Here is a 16,511-nt window from a genome sequence, read left to right as displayed (position 1 = left end):
TGACAAGTACAGTCCAGCTACTAAGAGATTACTTCCAGCAGATTCTCTGCAGAAGTGGGTTAAGTTGTGATCCTAAACTCTTTGTGTTGTACCAAAAAGTAAAAAAATTATTAGATTCAAGTCAAAGCTTAGATACCCATTTGTTCACATTTATTTTGGTAGATTATTTTCGTAGTCTTGAACTAGCAACAGAATTCACTTTAAAACCCCAAAGAACTAAATTCACATTTGGCAAACAAAAACATGAAGTACAACGGCAGATTTCCCCTTTTAGATCAAAGGTTAAAAATGCAACTTGGATAAACATTCTAAGGGATAGAGTTTGAACAACTCTTGTCTTGTACTAGAACTGTATTTCAGACCAAAGATAATGTCAAACAGGCATGTAGTTCATGCCTGTTTGACATTATCAATATCATATCACTGAAAACATGTTTTCACCACCATGCTCCAAAAAATTGCACTTGATTCAAGTTGCTAGCTTTCGTGAAACCATTTTCTCTCAGTGTATATTATTATTCCCTTGTGGTATTTTGCTTCTTCATTCTTCTTACATTAGAAACTGGGATGGGGATCTGATCCAGCTACCATATGTGTTGGTCAAAGGGAAAGTCCATCCCTCATCCCCTTTACACAGCTGAGGTTTCCCACTGAAACACACAAACATTCACACACACTGCTCCATAAACAAGGGCAGATGTCTGACAAGTTTTGGGAATGTATGCAAATTCTTGCTTGTGTGTTGGTCAGGGAATAGACATTCTTATGATATTTGAGTATTAAACTCGAGAAAAGCAGGGAAAGTCTTCTCAGCATAGGTGCAATGCAGGCAACTCCAAAGTAAATATGCAAAAATAATACCTTTATTCTGACAAGTGGCCGATTTTTTTGCTATCAAGACTTTCTGATGACCATTACCTTGCTGTAATAAGCGAGTCCTTCAAGTCCTCTAAATCCCTTAATGTTGAGGAGGACAGTGTCCTACCCTCATGCGTAAAGCGCCACTTTTGTGTAGCTGCCAAAGCTTGACAAACTCCTCTGGCATGGCATGGAACCATTTATCTGGAAGAATGTTGTCATAATAATGGTGGCTGATGGGTTTCTCTTGAAGGTCAACGGAGAATGGCCAAAACCCATAAGCTGTCACCTCGTCACACAGTCCGAGAGCCAAGGTGACCAGGAAGAGCCCCGTAGAGAGGCGTTTGCCATGAACACCGCGGGATTTCCAGAATTTACTCACGCTGTGCAGAAAATCTGGGTTTGCAAAGAGCATTGTGAGGTTGGAGGAGGAGTCTGCGAGGGCGTAGTAGGCCCGTAGCGACGGGTCGGTACCTGGTTTCATGGAAAATGCTGGCATATAGATGAAGCTGGAGCCATATGCCTTCATAATATCCACAAAGGATTTTCTGGACCACAGAAGGTTCTGGAATCTGAGGAAGAACAAGGAGACTGGCTCTAAGTACATGAGTGCAATGAGTAACATCACTATGGGCCGGATTTATCAAGATCCAATTTTGCGTGCAGTAATTTGCGCTCGCAAACTGGAATTTTGCGCGAGGGGTTGAACCATGGTTTGCGGGTGATTTAACAAGAATGATTGCGTAACTGGTGGAAGGTGCAAAACTGTTGGAGACGCCCTATTTAAATGATGGTTTTGCGCGTTTTGTGGTTTGTGGCAAAGTAGTTTGTAGTCTGTACAAACTACTAGTGCATTAAGAAATTTAAATCTTACAGTGACCCCCAACAAAAAAAATAAAAAATAAAAAAATAAAAAAAAAATATATATATATATATATAAATTGGCAACCTTTATTCCCTAAGGTGGTATGTGCTGCAGTAAAAAACAAACAAACAGGTGTTTTGTATTGGCCTGTGACTGTGGATGAGATCCCCGCAGCATTTGGCACGTTGCTCCACAGGCTCAGGGGGAGAACCCCAACCCCGTCGGACAGCACTTCTGAAAAAAGGAGATTGGGAGATCCCAGCTCTCGCTGCAACCGTACGCTGGAATGACCCAAATGCAAAAAAGTGCAATGTTGCAAGGAATTTTGTGATATCTGGTATTGCGTGGGTCCTCCTTGTGGCTGGCTCCAAATCCATTCGGAGTTCCCCCAACAGCTCCAAAATGGCAATGCTGGATAAACGATATGTTTTGATGATCGTTTCCTCGTTCATTCCAAAAATATTTACACGGAGTGAAAAAATGCGTTCTCTGCATCTCCTTGCTTCATTTCGATGTCTCCTTCTTGCGACAATAACCGCTGCCATGTGTGCGCAATTACGCATACAGACCATTTGCACCTTCTTTTGAAACGTGTTAAATATAGAGTCAGATAGCGTTAGCAAAATTGCTTTCAGGTTTGATAAATCTCTTTGCGAGTGCTAAATTAATATATTTACATGTTCTCCTCCCACAAGACGCACTTTTGCGTGTAAACGCCCCATATTGCATATTCATTGCAGAAAAAGTACTAAATGGATAAGAGGCGCTATTTAGCACATTTTAAAGACCAAATCCTTTTAGCACGCTGTTGATAGATCAGTTTGTACATTTTTTAGCGTGCCCAGTGAAATAGCTCACGTTTTTATACACGCAAACCTTTGATAGATCCGGCCCTATGTGTGTATAGTAAAACTCGGTATTGCAGACTGACAATTATTTCGCATTTATTTGCTTCTCATACAGAGGCTTTTTAAGCGATCAGGAAGTTGCAACATCAGTTAAAAGTATGCAAGCTCAGGATAACAAATCAAAGAAAAGAGTCTTACAGTTCTTCAATTTGTATGCTTTATTAAAGTCTTTAATTTATGGGAGTGATTTATTTAAGTGGCAGGCAGGCCTAGCACGATTTCGCCAACAGCTCATGGAAAGGACTTATGGAGGAAGTCACAGGAGAACCCAGCATAACATCTAAAATAAGGCAGGTCTTGTTATGATGTTAACAATAGCGGTGCTGGTAATGTACTGAGGTTACTTTGCTGCATAATAATTAATAAAGCTACAAAATCAGCCTTTTGGTAAAAGTTACCAAAGAAGAAAGTCTTTGTCTTTTTGTTTTTTTTTTGCAGCAGGAAAACTTTTGAAGCAAACTAGCAAAAACCCCGGCAGCAAAGTGCTGGGATGCACCTTGTCAGCAGGAAATCTCCATAAAAAGAGGAAGTCTCTCCCCATGTTAGCACTGTACATTTTTCATAATTAAGAAAATACAGAACTTACTATATTTTATTTATACTTAGTATATAGTACCTTCTTTTCTGGCTAGGTTTGTCCGAATTCTTTTCGGCCATTGATGCTCCAGTTTACACAAAAGAGTGAACAAATAGCTCCAAAAAAGTCACAGCAGCAAAAAAGCATAGGAGTACTTCTTCATGCTTTGGTGTAATGGTGGACCGCTAGCCAAACAGCATATGAGTTGCACTTAGAGCCTACATAAATAACATACTGGGGGAAAGTACGCAAAATCTTTGTTCAACAAAGAACTAGCCAATCTTTTGTGACAGTAGACGAAGTAGATTGGCTAATATTTTGTAGGACCCACCATGGCCAGAGTTTATAGATATTATTTTGGGTGGAACCATAAGTGCAAGAACCATCAATTAGGTCATTTTAGATTAATCTGGACTCTTAATTTCTCAGAAAATTTAAAAATCCTAAAACAAATCCAGTATGAAGTTTCTTTACAATGATGTTAACGCAACTGGAGATTTTTTTGTCCATACAGTTAAGTTGTGTATCACTTTTGGCCTGTCATACAGTATTTCAGCCTTATGCAGCCTTTATGTTCTACCTCTGCACCCGATTTGAGAGACTCTTTAAGATCTAATCTCACAAAATAACCAATTACATTCATTCACTCAGAACACAAGGATCCCCATTCACATTCTCAGGATTTAAGCCAGTTATTGATGAGCGGTTTGATTTGCTGTTTTTGAAACGGTTTACCTTTTCTCAATGATGCTTGGGTTGGCAGTGACCAGGTGAGTTTTCGTTCCCACGTCTTCCATATATTTCTTCGTGAGTGGTGGAAGGTTACATCTAAAAGAGTAAAATGGCTCATTGTGAGTGTTAATTGCATATTAATGAACATGAAGTAACGCATTAATAAAAAGTCGCTAAAATGTGTAGCTACAAAATTTAATAAAGACCATATTGAAGAGGATGTGAGCCCAGAGGCTACATTTTTTTAATTTTTAATTTTAAATAGTTATCTCAATCTCACTATGAGAAATGTCTTATATCATACCAACACAGGTTAGTTTTTTAGTCCTTATTCTTTTCACAGCTACTTGATGGTTATTTACACAAAGATTAGCACTGCTCAATATTTGTCGTAGAAGTTATGCACAGCTGGTAATGTGTAAATGTGTAAAATGTAGAGTGCATTAAGAGAATGCCACACTCTATTCCAGATGAAACAGATGAAAGTACTTTGCAAGCTAATGAGAATTTTCATTACTTCTATCATCTTTTTATATCTTCATTCCGATCAGGCATTCAAACCTGCACTTTGTGCAACATTTTAGGATTTTTTTTATCATAAAATCACAATGAAATGTAAAAAGACTGCAGGCATCATGCTACCAAAGAGCCAATTGAAGCATGGTTGCAATTATGTTGAATTATACAGCAGTAAGTACACTGGGTGTACTAATGATGCAGGAAATCTTCAAAGCCTCATTTGAAAGGTTCTTTAAAAAAAAAAAAAGACGTATTCACAGGGAAGAAGAGTGCACAATGTAACTAAGGGCAATCGGCATCTCACTCTGCTGTTACTGCTTGCTTCCATTTATGATCCCATTGTGTCCCAAAGGGCTGTGTCCCCATTCAAATTAAAATCACGAACCCACAGACCCCAAAAATCCTCACCGCATGATAAAGTCAGCCTGGTCAATCTCCTGCCCACACCTGCTGTTCCTGAGGATACCACCATTGCCAACCACAGCACACTTTTTAAGAGGAAAGTTCAGGGGGTTGCTCTGGAGGAGACAAGATATAGTTTTATTAGCCGACAAGAAAGCATTGATTCTCTCCAAAAGACAGACTTTAACATTGAGGTCATAATACAGCCTTGTGCTAATTTCCACCCAAGGCCCCGGGGTGCTGAAAGCCAAATCACCAAGGAGATATAAGGGGTGGAATGTTCTGAAAACAAGCTGGGGTCATGCAACTGATGAATCATACTCTGTTTCTTCTATCAGTTAAAAAGCCCAAGGAAGGAAGTTGATATTAGATGTGCAGAAATAATCTGATTATCACGCACAGATAGGAAATACCACAGATTAAATATGTCCTATGCCTTATAATTAACCAGCTGTTACAAAAGAGTTTATACACAAATGTACATTTTCAATAAATAATACAGATAAAAATAAATATATATATTTCTCATTTCAGATATAGATCATTTAGATTGTGAAAAACATGATAAGTTGGCAACAAGTTCTGGTTTACCACACAGACCTATCTGACAGAGCATTACATAGATATGGGAGACCCATAAAACCCATTAAACAATCAAGTTACGAAGTATCAAAGAAGAAGACAAAAAAAGTTAATGACAGAAGTATAATATATGTTTTAAATGGTAAAGCTGAACTTTGTGTTTCAAATTGTGTTTCACCCTGACTTCGAGTTAAAAGTTTGACTCTAGATTTAGACATAGAGAAATTATCGGAAAGTAACCAGCATTGCTATAAGAAGATCTCGTCCATGTCACTACGATAGACAACTGCATAGCCAGAGTTGAGTCTGCATGGTTGGTTAGCAACTTTGATCGTCTAAAAGGGTATTGGCAAGTGCCTCTGGCCAGAAGAGCTCCTGATATAGCCACTTTAGTAACTTTATCTGGTTTTTGGTTTGTAGTTGTACAAAGTAATGCCTCTTGGTTTAAAAAAAACAGCAACTACCTAAGTAGAAGAAGTTGTTTTGTTCGAGCAGGGGAAGCAAAAGTGGTGGCTATGAAGCAGTTCACAAAGCCAACCCCAACAAAGGCACGAATGTGTTTCCAAGGGGTGGCAGTATACTACCATTTTCTTCGGTAGAAAACTAACTTGTTAAAAGCCCTGGTTTAGCATTTCAGGTGTCTACTGTGTAAACAAAATAATTGTCTTATGATTAATTGTTGATTAATGGTTGATTTGACTAAAATTTGACCATCTGATTTATTGATAATGTTAATCTTACACGGAAAACACTGATATTAGCAAGAGAAATAATATCAGAGCTGAAGCATGCTCCGTTCTGGAATTATTTACAATGTTTAACGGTGACAACTATGCAGAATGCACATTATGTGGTTCTGTTTCAAATTATAAACCCTTGATAAAGTTATTATTCCAGCACCTAAATAGCGCTAATTTAGCTATGCTGCATGCCGGAGCAATATCATCTATTCTGGAAAGTAAGGATGTGATGAGTGTGAAAGTTAGGGCATCATACAAAACTTCTGTAACATAAGGGGGTAAGACATCGTGGAAATATTCACGATAATATGCATTATTGACTTGCTGTCAAAGCAAATGACTTTGTTTCAATGTAGTGGATATTAGCTGTGATATAGATCTCTGTTTCTAATGTAATAAAGCAGATTGCTGGAAGGAAATTGGTGCCATTATCTGCGCATAATGTAATTTGAGGGTTGTAGTTGCTCTTGGACGGAACTGTTTAAATAATATGAAAGGTGTTTATATCTCTGTACATTGGATATCAACTGTTTCACATCTTTTATTCCTGTTATTAATTCCTGTTTTGTTATATCTTATATATAAAATTTGAAAATGTTTAAAAATGCATGTTTTGTTTATTCGGTCAGAGTGTAATACAATCTGTTCAGCATATTAAAAAAGCCTTTATCACTTCATGTGATAAAAAGTTCCTCTTCATACAAGAGAAAACTTGTCTTTTTCTGATAATATAAACAATGAGTTACTATGAAAAGCCTTGATTGTGAATCATTAGCTTATCATCATGTGAACTCCACCTACAGTAGTTTAAAACAGCAGTGAGATATTGATTAAACATAAAAGTAGATGGTATGTCATGCTTCTGCAGCGATGACGTTAGAGCCAGTAATTCTGAGATGTAGTGGAAAGAACTACCCCCATTATTCTTCATAGAGTGAACATTCACGGTTTCATGTCTGCCTGGAACCTCAGCACAGTTCTTATAACAACAAAGGGCACAAAAACGGAAACCTTTTGATTAAGAAATAAGAACCAAACAAAAAACAATGTCTTAGAAAGATAAGCAGCATTATTTAAAGACATCCAAACAGATTAAAAAAAATAAAAAGAAGTATATTAATGATAAAACAAAAGGTTAAAGTTACAGAGTTTGTATGTAAACATCAGACCAATGTGATGAATATGGGTCTGATGTTTACAATCACATTAGTTTATCCCAGAGAAGAAAAAGATAATAAGAATCTACTTTTTGGACTACTAAGCCATATGTAAACGAGCGGTGTTTAAAATATATTGCTAACCAGTAATTACTTGCCATAATATGCCTAATATGCACATTCCCTGGCTTATCTCCTAATTCTCTAGCTGCTGCCAGTTCGGTGTAGCATAACCTTTTGTCTTTGTTAAGACATGCAACAACTGAGGAGGTAGTTCACTATATTTAGTGCATTGTTGGACTCGGAGCACATTTTGCCCCAGATAACTAACATTTCCCTTTTCCCCAAGAAACGCACTGCAGGCCACAAAGGTTTAACCAGGATATATATGTTTTGATCTGACCTTGGAGAAAATTTTAAAGTGCTGACAGCAATATATATATATATATCTATATATATATCTATATATATATAGATATATATACACACAAAATAACTGTACAGCAATGTCAATACCTACATTTTAAAATATTAATTTGACAGTTATTGCCAATTGGATGGATTTTAAATCACAAAAAATATATTGCGCTATTTTTAACCATCGAATGGTGGCTGGTCAATACAGGGCATTAGGGCGCCGCCCCACCCACCTAATGACCTTGATTAAGACATTAAAAAAAACAAATAAAATTTTATTATGAAATTTACATATTTCAAAATATATATATATTTTAGACGTGCAAGATGAATATTTAATCTTTTTTGGCCATTGTCTAGTTAAAATATGTGCATACGAAGAAGCTCTTCTGCAATGTGAAAGGATAGGAGATCTCGGGGCGCCGCCCTAATGTGCCCTGAGTTGACAGAAAGTGATGTCACAGCCATGATGCGGCTGATTGACAGGTCGAGTCGTGGAAGTTGGAGACGATTTGAAAGAGAGAGAGAAATGGCAAAAGAAAAATTTGGTTAAGTGAAACCCCTAAAGCAAACTTACCATAGAAGCTGGAAGCTAACTAGGCTAACTGCATGCAGCGGGGCCAATGCTTTATTATGCTATCTTGACTGCCTGACTCCTTTTTTAAATGTCAGGATCTGACCCAGCATGGATAAAGACAGGTAGGACTGATTTAAAGCACTTTTTAGAAAAGGCAAAAAATAAAATAAATCTGGGATTCACATGGAAAATAATATAACGTAGTGTACTTTTTCTAGGTATTTGTTAATTTACCTAGTTTCTCCTAAAAACAAACATTCTCAAATAAATTGTTTTTATATATTAAAGAGGATAAAGCTGACTAATAGCTTCTCCATTATTAAACTGGTGCATTATTTCTTTTTAGGTCTGTAAAACAATATTGGACCATGCAAAAGACAGATTTGCCTTCACAAAGCCTCAGAAGGGCAACATTTATATACAAAAAGTTAACCTGTTCATGAAATTATGTGTTTTAAAAAGTTTTTTGTTTTTGGCAGTTCTATAAATATACTTTGATTGGTTTTTGGTATACGTCTATTTTGAATTTATAGCCCCCCCTTGGAGAAAACTCCACCAGCCGCCACATCATCCAATATATATTTTTAAAGTTCACCATATCTGTTTTACTAAAATTGCTTTGTATGATCAATATAATCAACTCTAAATGATTTATTCTTTAGGAATTCTTACTTAAACTAAGCATTCCTGCCTTTTTAAAAAGCTTAATTAATGAAGGTATTTGTTAAAAGCATGTATTTTTTCTCCTTGCCTCATATCTTGAGGTGTTTAATTTATAGTCACTTTTATGAATATTAACAACTTCATCTGCAACACTACTTAGTACCATTAAAAGCTCAATTTTCTCACTCTTTAACTGCACTGTACCTGTCTTCCACCGTCAAGCATCATAACCTGTGTTCTCCTAATTGGTCCTCATCATCAGTTCTATATATTCTGTGTTGCGGTTTAACCTGCAGTGTTTTACCAGGTTTTCATGCTGCAACAACTTCTCACTGTTATTCCATAAACATCACAGGTCATGTTTTATCTCTTTGTGGATTCAAAATTAGTCCTTATTTGTTTGAGCAGCAAATCATACTGCTTTGCATTATATACAAAGACATTACCAGATGGAAGTAGTGCCCGATCACAAATGTGTATTTAGGCCATTTTGATACTACAGGTCTATGAATTTAAAAATATATTTTAGTACCTAAGGTTCTGGTATATTTGAGGTATATTTCAGGATCATTCCAAATTGTTTGCATTTGTTTAAGAGTGAGAAGTTACAAGTAGGTTGTGTGAGCCTGAGGACTTGATAAAATGCGTGTCACACTGTCAATGTGTGAAAATAGAGAACTGATTATGTAGGAACAATATGTACATGCTGTTTTTTCAAGTAAGATAGACATTTATTCTTTACTATCCAATACATTTCTGTGCCAAAAGAGAGGAACTGTTGAGAAACAGAAGAAGAAAAACAAGTAACAAGAGGGAAGTATATAGTGTGGGGAAGTGATTAGTGGAACAAGAGACAGGTGGGCTTATAATTAACAGAGAGAGCAGCTGAGAGGAAGCAGAGGGTGGACATAAAGGCAATCTAACAGGAATAACCACAACCAGAAAAGGCTTTATTGTCAAGTATTGGTTTTAGGGCTGAAACAATTAATTGGATTAATCTTGATTAATCTATTATTGAAATAATTTTCTATTAATTTAGTGATCTATTAATCGCTAACTGGAGTATAGAGACTGTAAAACATGCCTTTAGCTGACAGAGCGACCTACTTAGAGCAGTAAAATATATAAATATTTTGCATTTTAGACAATTTTTTTCATCTGTCAATATCCTCTATGCAGAACTCCTCAAGTGGGTCAATTTCATAAACAGTCTTCTTTAAGAAACCTTTGGCTATCCGATTATGAATCGATTCATCGAAAAAATAATCAACAGATTAATCGATTTGCAAATTAATTGTGAGTTGCAGCCCTATGTGTTTTATACATGCAAGGAATTAGATGAGGTGATAAGAGTACTTAAAACAAAGAGTACTTAATTAAATACAACTGGACTGATAAGACTAACAAGAAAAATAAAATTAGCTAAGCTTCTAATAAAAATTAAAAAGTATGCTTAACTTAACAGCAGAATGAACAAAAATAAAAAAGCATTATTGCATTGCCCTCGAAATATGTTTTTTAAAAGTGTAAAATCCCTGAATGTATTGTGAAGTGCTTTGATGTCCTAAGACTTGATAAAGCTGAATACAAGAACAGGCTTTTTAACATTAAGATGAAAGGAAAATTATAAGAAATCAAAATGCTACAATAACCATGAGTGCAAACCTTAAAGTAACTTTTTAAAATAAATAGAACATTTAGATATGTCATGTTGCCAGGTACTTAAAAGGAAAAAGAAATTGAGTATGGGCTGGAAACCCCAAGGTCAAAGTGGGAAACACCCCCAAAGATGATGTCAAGGGGTGAAGTCATAAGATAATTCTGTCAGGATGTAACCGCAGAGATAAAGACATTGCGTACTTTCTGACTCTCCGGGAAGATGGAATTAGATTTCCTGTGTTTACTGTATTTGGTCAAACAGTGGCTCATGCTGATTAAATTATGGCAATGACACTTTCTAATAACCCAGCAGGCTTGAGCACCTAAGAATGCTTTGTCATGGCTGCTTAGCAATCTAGACAGTGAATCAAGAATCACTGCCCATTCTTATATTTTAAAGTATGTTTTAAGCTCTAATTTTATACATCCATATATGGCTTGTGGCAAAAGTGTTATTTTCTATTTACTTATGATGCACCATTAAAAAATGCCCCTCACTTTGATTGCTATGTTTGGAGTTAAGTCTCTTGGATTTCTAATAATGTTTTATTTTTCTTTATTTTTTCCTCCTAAACAAGACAACCGATGTCATGGAAACCACATTTTTATTCAAAACCATATTATAACATTAATAAAAAAACAACAACAATATGTTAGTTTTTTTTTTTTTTTTTTTTTTAACCTGACCTTCAACTCCAAAGTCATGCAGTTAGACAGGGGTTTAAATCTCTGCATAATTCAGGTCAAGCTTTCAGATGTGAAAGGTTTTCAGAAGACTTGGGTTTAAAAATGTCCTAAGATCTTAAAGTTTACCCTCCATTTACGAACATGAAATTTAAATAGCGTAAAAAAACAAGTAAAAATGTTTCAAGTACTTATTAAAGACATGTGGGGAACCATGAAGAAGTTAAGAAAATCTGTAGTTAGGAAAACTGTAAACAAAGCAGATATCTATCCTTTATCATTTTCATCCCTTTATAAAGCACTTTAAAAATCAAAGTACTGTACAGGTACATACTATGGAATTAAAAATAATCATGATTATAAAAAGGCAAAAACCAAAATACAAAGTTGATAGAAGTAACAAAAAAATCAGCAATAAAAGGTGAAGAAGAGACAAAGGCTACGCTAAAGGTTATCTTGTCTGTTTAAAAGATTAGTTTTTAAAAAGGACCTTCAATTTATGTTAGAATAGCAACAGAAAAGTCATTATATAAAGAAAACTAGACATATACCGAGTTAAAGTAACCACCAACCATGGAGGAGATATAGCAAACATGAGAAAGGTGTGTTTATATTAGATGAGACCAAAATGTATTTTTTTTCCACTTAAAATAACCAACTAAGACTGGACATTACCCAGTTTGCCACTTTCTAACTGCATTCAGGTTTCTCATTCATTTACCCTCACCTCCTCCAGCTTGCATGACTGAACATTTGCTGCAAGCGACTTCAAATTAGGGTCAGATATTCATCACGTCCTCAATGTCAATTTTTTTCACGGTAGAGACTTGAAGCCTGTGAAACGGAACCACGTTTCCATTTTCTGCAATCAAGCTTCCTGTGGTTACATAGCGCATCAAAAAGAAAAACAAAAAAAACAACACACCCTGTTTTTTTCTGAACTGACATAAAGTCTTTCCCTGCCTTACGCCTAAACATGCAACTGAATGCATGCAAAGAAAAAGGATTGGGCTGTAAATACAAATTGATATTTTGCTCTAATATGTAGTAAAAACCCCAATGTGACAAAACTTAATGGAAAAGCACAAATGCAGATTTTTACATTAAAAAAATTTCAAAAAATCTGGCTGAATGTGTTTTTCCAATTAAAGCGTCTTCAGTTTGACGCCTTGGCTGCTTATCCACTCACTCCTTCTCAGCTTTATATTGACTCCCCCTCACACTGGGACAATGTGTGTAAGTAATCCTCTCCCCCTCAAAGGATGGTTGCCTTCTTCACTGACTCCTCCCTTTCTCCTTTATTATTTATTCCTGAGAAAACCCCCGTCTCATAGCAGCAGCCAGTGGGGGGATAATCACACTGCATTCCCCATCACTTAGGTGTTCACCATTAGTGCAATGATAAAGGATTGCTTTTGTGAAACTAGTGAGAAATTTTCACATCTAATCAGAACATGCATCTCTTAACAGACAAAAAATGTACCTGCACAAAAATAGAATATGTCTCGTTGTTGACGGTGTGCGAGTGGTAAAACTCTCCGTCGTACCACAGGACTTTGCCAATAGGAGAGTTCTCCTTCGTCAACGAAAACATCCACTTTGGATTGCAGCATTCTGTGAGCAGGGTTCTGTGCAGGAAATAGTACAAGGTTAGTCTAAAAAATAGGATTTCAACTTGTCCAAATGAGCTGCACAGACACAAGGTTGCAAATCAAAAAGGCGGTCGTCTTATAATAATCAAAAAAACCTAAAACAGAAGATTCCATAAAAATTCAAAAAAGATCCACCGGACTTGGTTTCCAAGATTTGAAGACGTTTCGCCACCTCTCCAGGAAGCTTTCTCAATTCAAAAATTCAATTCATTTTTGAATTGAGAAAGCAGACATTTTTTTTTTTTTTTTTTCATGTTGAGAAAATTATACCGGCAGAGCAGCAAAGCATATAAAGCAGATTGCTCACCCGGAAAGGGGCCTCTGTACATCTTTAAATAGATTTCCTGTGTGCAAAATATGGTTATAAAAAAAAAAAAAGTCCCATTGGAACAAATCAAGCTTTGATTTGGTCATATATAGTTAAATCCACAGTCATAGACACTTGTATGATTTGGGCAAGTTTTTTTGTTTTTTCTTTTTTTTCTTTTATCAATTTTTGTTTCCAGACTAAAAGTAAAATGAATATTTTTGAAGCGGCTCAGCCCAGAGTCCCTATTTGATTCTGATCAAATATTCTACAAATGAAGCTAAAGATGAGGATAATGGAAAGAAGACCTTTCAGCTACACATTAATTGGAAGTCTCTACCTAATATGTGCAAAAAGCAAGACAACAATTACAACGTTTTGATTGATGTTCTTCCAACAAACCATTCTGAAATGCAATGCTCTATGAAAGTTGAAAATAAAACTCTTCTTTTCAAAATGTATATTAACTTATATGATGTATTTCTAAAAAAAAAAAAAAAATGGCTGCTTAGTTAAGAAACACAATTTTACATCAAACTCACAATATTATGAATAATCTCAGGCCTAGCTGCAGTGGCGGTTTTAGACCAAATGTATCAGGGGGCCAAGAAGGGGCACAGCATGTTTTCATGGGGGCAAAGAAAAGCTTGACAAAAAAAAAAACGTGCAAAGGATTAAAATATAGTAAGATAGCTGCATGAGGTGACATTTCTATTAAATTGTTTAATTTAAATTCTATTTCTTATTAGGTCAATATACATTCATAATTTAGGAATTTTACATATTTTTGACTTAATTTAAGTTGAAATAAATAAAAAAAATCTATAAACTCTGTATTAGAGCATTTTTTTTATTTGTAAAAAAAAAAAAAAGATTTAGCAAATGGAAACTGGGATCCTATCTCAGTACCACTTAAGCTATCCCCTTTTTGTTTTTAAATAATTGCAAAAACAAAATTTGTAATGAAAACAAAAGGCACAGGCCCCTCTTGGCCCCTGTCTAGAACCACCCCTGCCTAGCTGTATAAATGCTTAATAGAGACTGTTCTATTATTCTAGTTGCATTTCATTCCCAGCAGCCAAATCTAATGAATGATAATAGAGATCTAAGGATGTTTCAGACGCATGTGCGCCTGGAGACCAACCTGTACAGATCGATGCCAGTCTGATTCTTCTGCCACACTTCCCCCAGCCCCAGCACCTCCTCCACAATCTCTTTGTCGCTCGGGAGTCTGTAAACGGGGTAAACGTAGAACCATCCGAGCACCAGCACGCACAGAGCGGCCCACGCCGACAGCTTGGCCCGGTAGCATCGCGCCAACATCTTCCTCCCAGTCTTCTATAGAAACAGCAGCAGCGAGGCGGTGCGAACCCCGCAAAAAGCGCAGAATCAGAGCCGCTCCTTGCCTCCAATCTCGGGTCAGAGCATTTTTAAGTGGGGTACAAGCTGCTCGGTGATCCGGTTGCTTGGTTTATGCATCTGACTGGAAACCCGGTTATGAATTAGATGAATTAGAATAAGTGAAGAAAAGGAAGGAGCCTGTCCCTGCGGCGCCCTGCTGGCGGTGCATCAGCACCATCACCCCAGGCTGGCTTATTGGGAGGAATCAGACGGACCTCCAAATCAAAGCCTTGGCGTATGCTGGTCCGCTCCGTATTTCGACCTTCAGCACTGAAAAGCGATCCTTTCTACGGGGTTCGAGGCTCTTTAAGGGCCCCTTGCCTAAATCAATGAAGGTGAGCTGCACAGATGCAGATTTCCCTTGTCAACACATACCCCTTTACCGAGACAGTAAAAAAGGAGGTGCGTTAAGATGGATGGGTTTAAGGCGAATGTTGCTTTCAAAATAAAAGCATGCGGTCAAACGCCCCGAGCATCTGGGCTGAAAACTCAGCTCAAACATCTTGTATAAATTGCGGAATGACAGTGATGGTGCTGGGATTGGGTGCCATATTTCCCATAATAAAAACCTCCACTGGCCAAAATCACCTCATAATTCTATTGATCTATTGACAGAAGCACATTCATTTCGGTACTTTATTTTTTCAGTTTTGTTGTTTTTTTACTTTTTTTTTTATATGAACATATAAGTATTTCATTTTCTCGGTTTCATTGTTTTCTACTTTGCTGTTTTTATAAATGCTCTAGAAATACTGTTGTAAGGCAAACAGAATGTTCTTAAATTCAATGGCTGGGTCGCAATTTCCCCATTATGCTCTTTGTAATAAAGATTTACACTCTCAGCTGAATTCATTCTTGGTAAAAAGAAATAAGTTGTTTTGTCTTTTTAACTAAAACATCCAGGCTATAGTACAATATTTTTAAACTTTGTGGGATATTGTTTTATTTCCTGGTGAAACTGAACCAGTGATTTGGGGCAAAAGGGTTGTTTAGCACAAAAACAACAAACCAGAAACAAAACAACAGCAAAAAGAAACACATACTCTCTCTGACGTGTCAGAGAGAGTATGTGTTTCTAATATTGTGCTATGAGGTTGTTTTTCTTGAGATATAATGCCTACGATGAAGGGGAATTAAATATTTATGTGATGCATTAAAATTTAATACATCACATTAAATTGTTGCATCGCTGACAATTTATTGAAATGGCAGCGAAGCAAATTAGCAGACCAAGGATTTCACCAGTAAAAACATGTGCTTTGCTGCAGGATAACCACAGTAACCCAACAGTTACCCAAAATATGTTCAGTTCCTACCAGGCAGTGTGTGTGTGCTCTTTCATCCTTTAGGAAACTTATATCATATTGCACTACCGCCATCTGCAGGCTTTATGTAGGCAACAACAACAACAGATAATACCTATAAAATTATTAAAATTAAAGGCATTTAATCATCTCTGTATAATCTGTGAATATTGTGGGCGTTGGTCTGAATATGATTATTATTAGACTGAATGTAATAAAATGCTTTTTTTGAGAAGCACCAACAACAAAAAAAAAAAAATAAATCAGAGAACGCCAGCCAGGCTTTCCCTTTGGATGTGTGTCTTGGACATTGATAGCTTCTCATACCTTCAATGTTCCCTTTGGCCTTTTCTCAGGGCACAACACTACAAAACACAATAAATAAAACAAACAAACAAACAACTGCATTCTTGACCGAGTCAAATACCAGAAACTTCTCCAAGTGAGGTGTAGAGAAATATGGGGCAGTTAGGGCTCCTAATGGAACCATGCTGGGATTAATAGAGG

General features: G+C 36.5%; 1 protein-coding gene across 1 annotated transcript; it reads right to left on the bottom strand.

Annotated features, from left to right (window-relative positions):
• Positions 1-543: 543 nt before the first annotated feature.
• st8sia1 (ST8 alpha-N-acetyl-neuraminide alpha-2,8-sialyltransferase 1) lies at positions 544-15,111 on the bottom strand. The gene is made up of 5 exons (XM_038288420.1): positions 14,444-15,111; positions 12,824-12,968; positions 4,868-4,977; positions 3,944-4,036; positions 544-1,430 (listed from the first exon to the last, which is right to left on the bottom strand). The coding sequence occupies exons 1-5, from the start codon at positions 14,620-14,622 to the stop codon at positions 959-961; spliced, it is 999 nt and encodes a 332-aa protein (XP_038144348.1). The 5' UTR covers positions 14,623-15,111; the 3' UTR covers positions 544-958.
• Between the last annotated feature and the right edge of the window lie 1,400 nt (positions 15,112-16,511).

This window comes from Cyprinodon tularosa, unplaced genomic scaffold, assembly GCF_016077235.1.
Source record: "Cyprinodon tularosa strain WSP-4 unplaced genomic scaffold, ASM1607723v1 ctg255, whole genome shotgun sequence".
NCBI lineage: Eukaryota > Metazoa > Chordata > Actinopteri > Cyprinodontiformes > Cyprinodontidae > Cyprinodon > Cyprinodon tularosa.
The sequence above is the reverse complement of the archived record's forward strand: the minus strand, read 5'-3'. Positions and strand labels throughout refer to the sequence as shown.

Excerpts from the sequence above, each read along its gene's own strand:
- st8sia1 (XM_038288420.1), bottom strand. The coding sequence starts at position 14,622 with ATGTTGGCGCGATGCTACCGGGCCAAGCTGTCGGCGTGGGCCGCTCTG. Across the intron at positions 12,969-14,443 it reads ACTGGCATCGATCTGTACAG|AACCCTGCTCACAGAATGCT; the intron begins GTTGGTCTCCAG and ends TTTCCTGCACAG. Across the intron at positions 4,978-12,823 it reads CATATTCTATTTTTGTGCAG|AGCAACCCCCTGAACTTTCC; the intron begins GTACATTTTTTG and ends TGTCTCCTCCAG.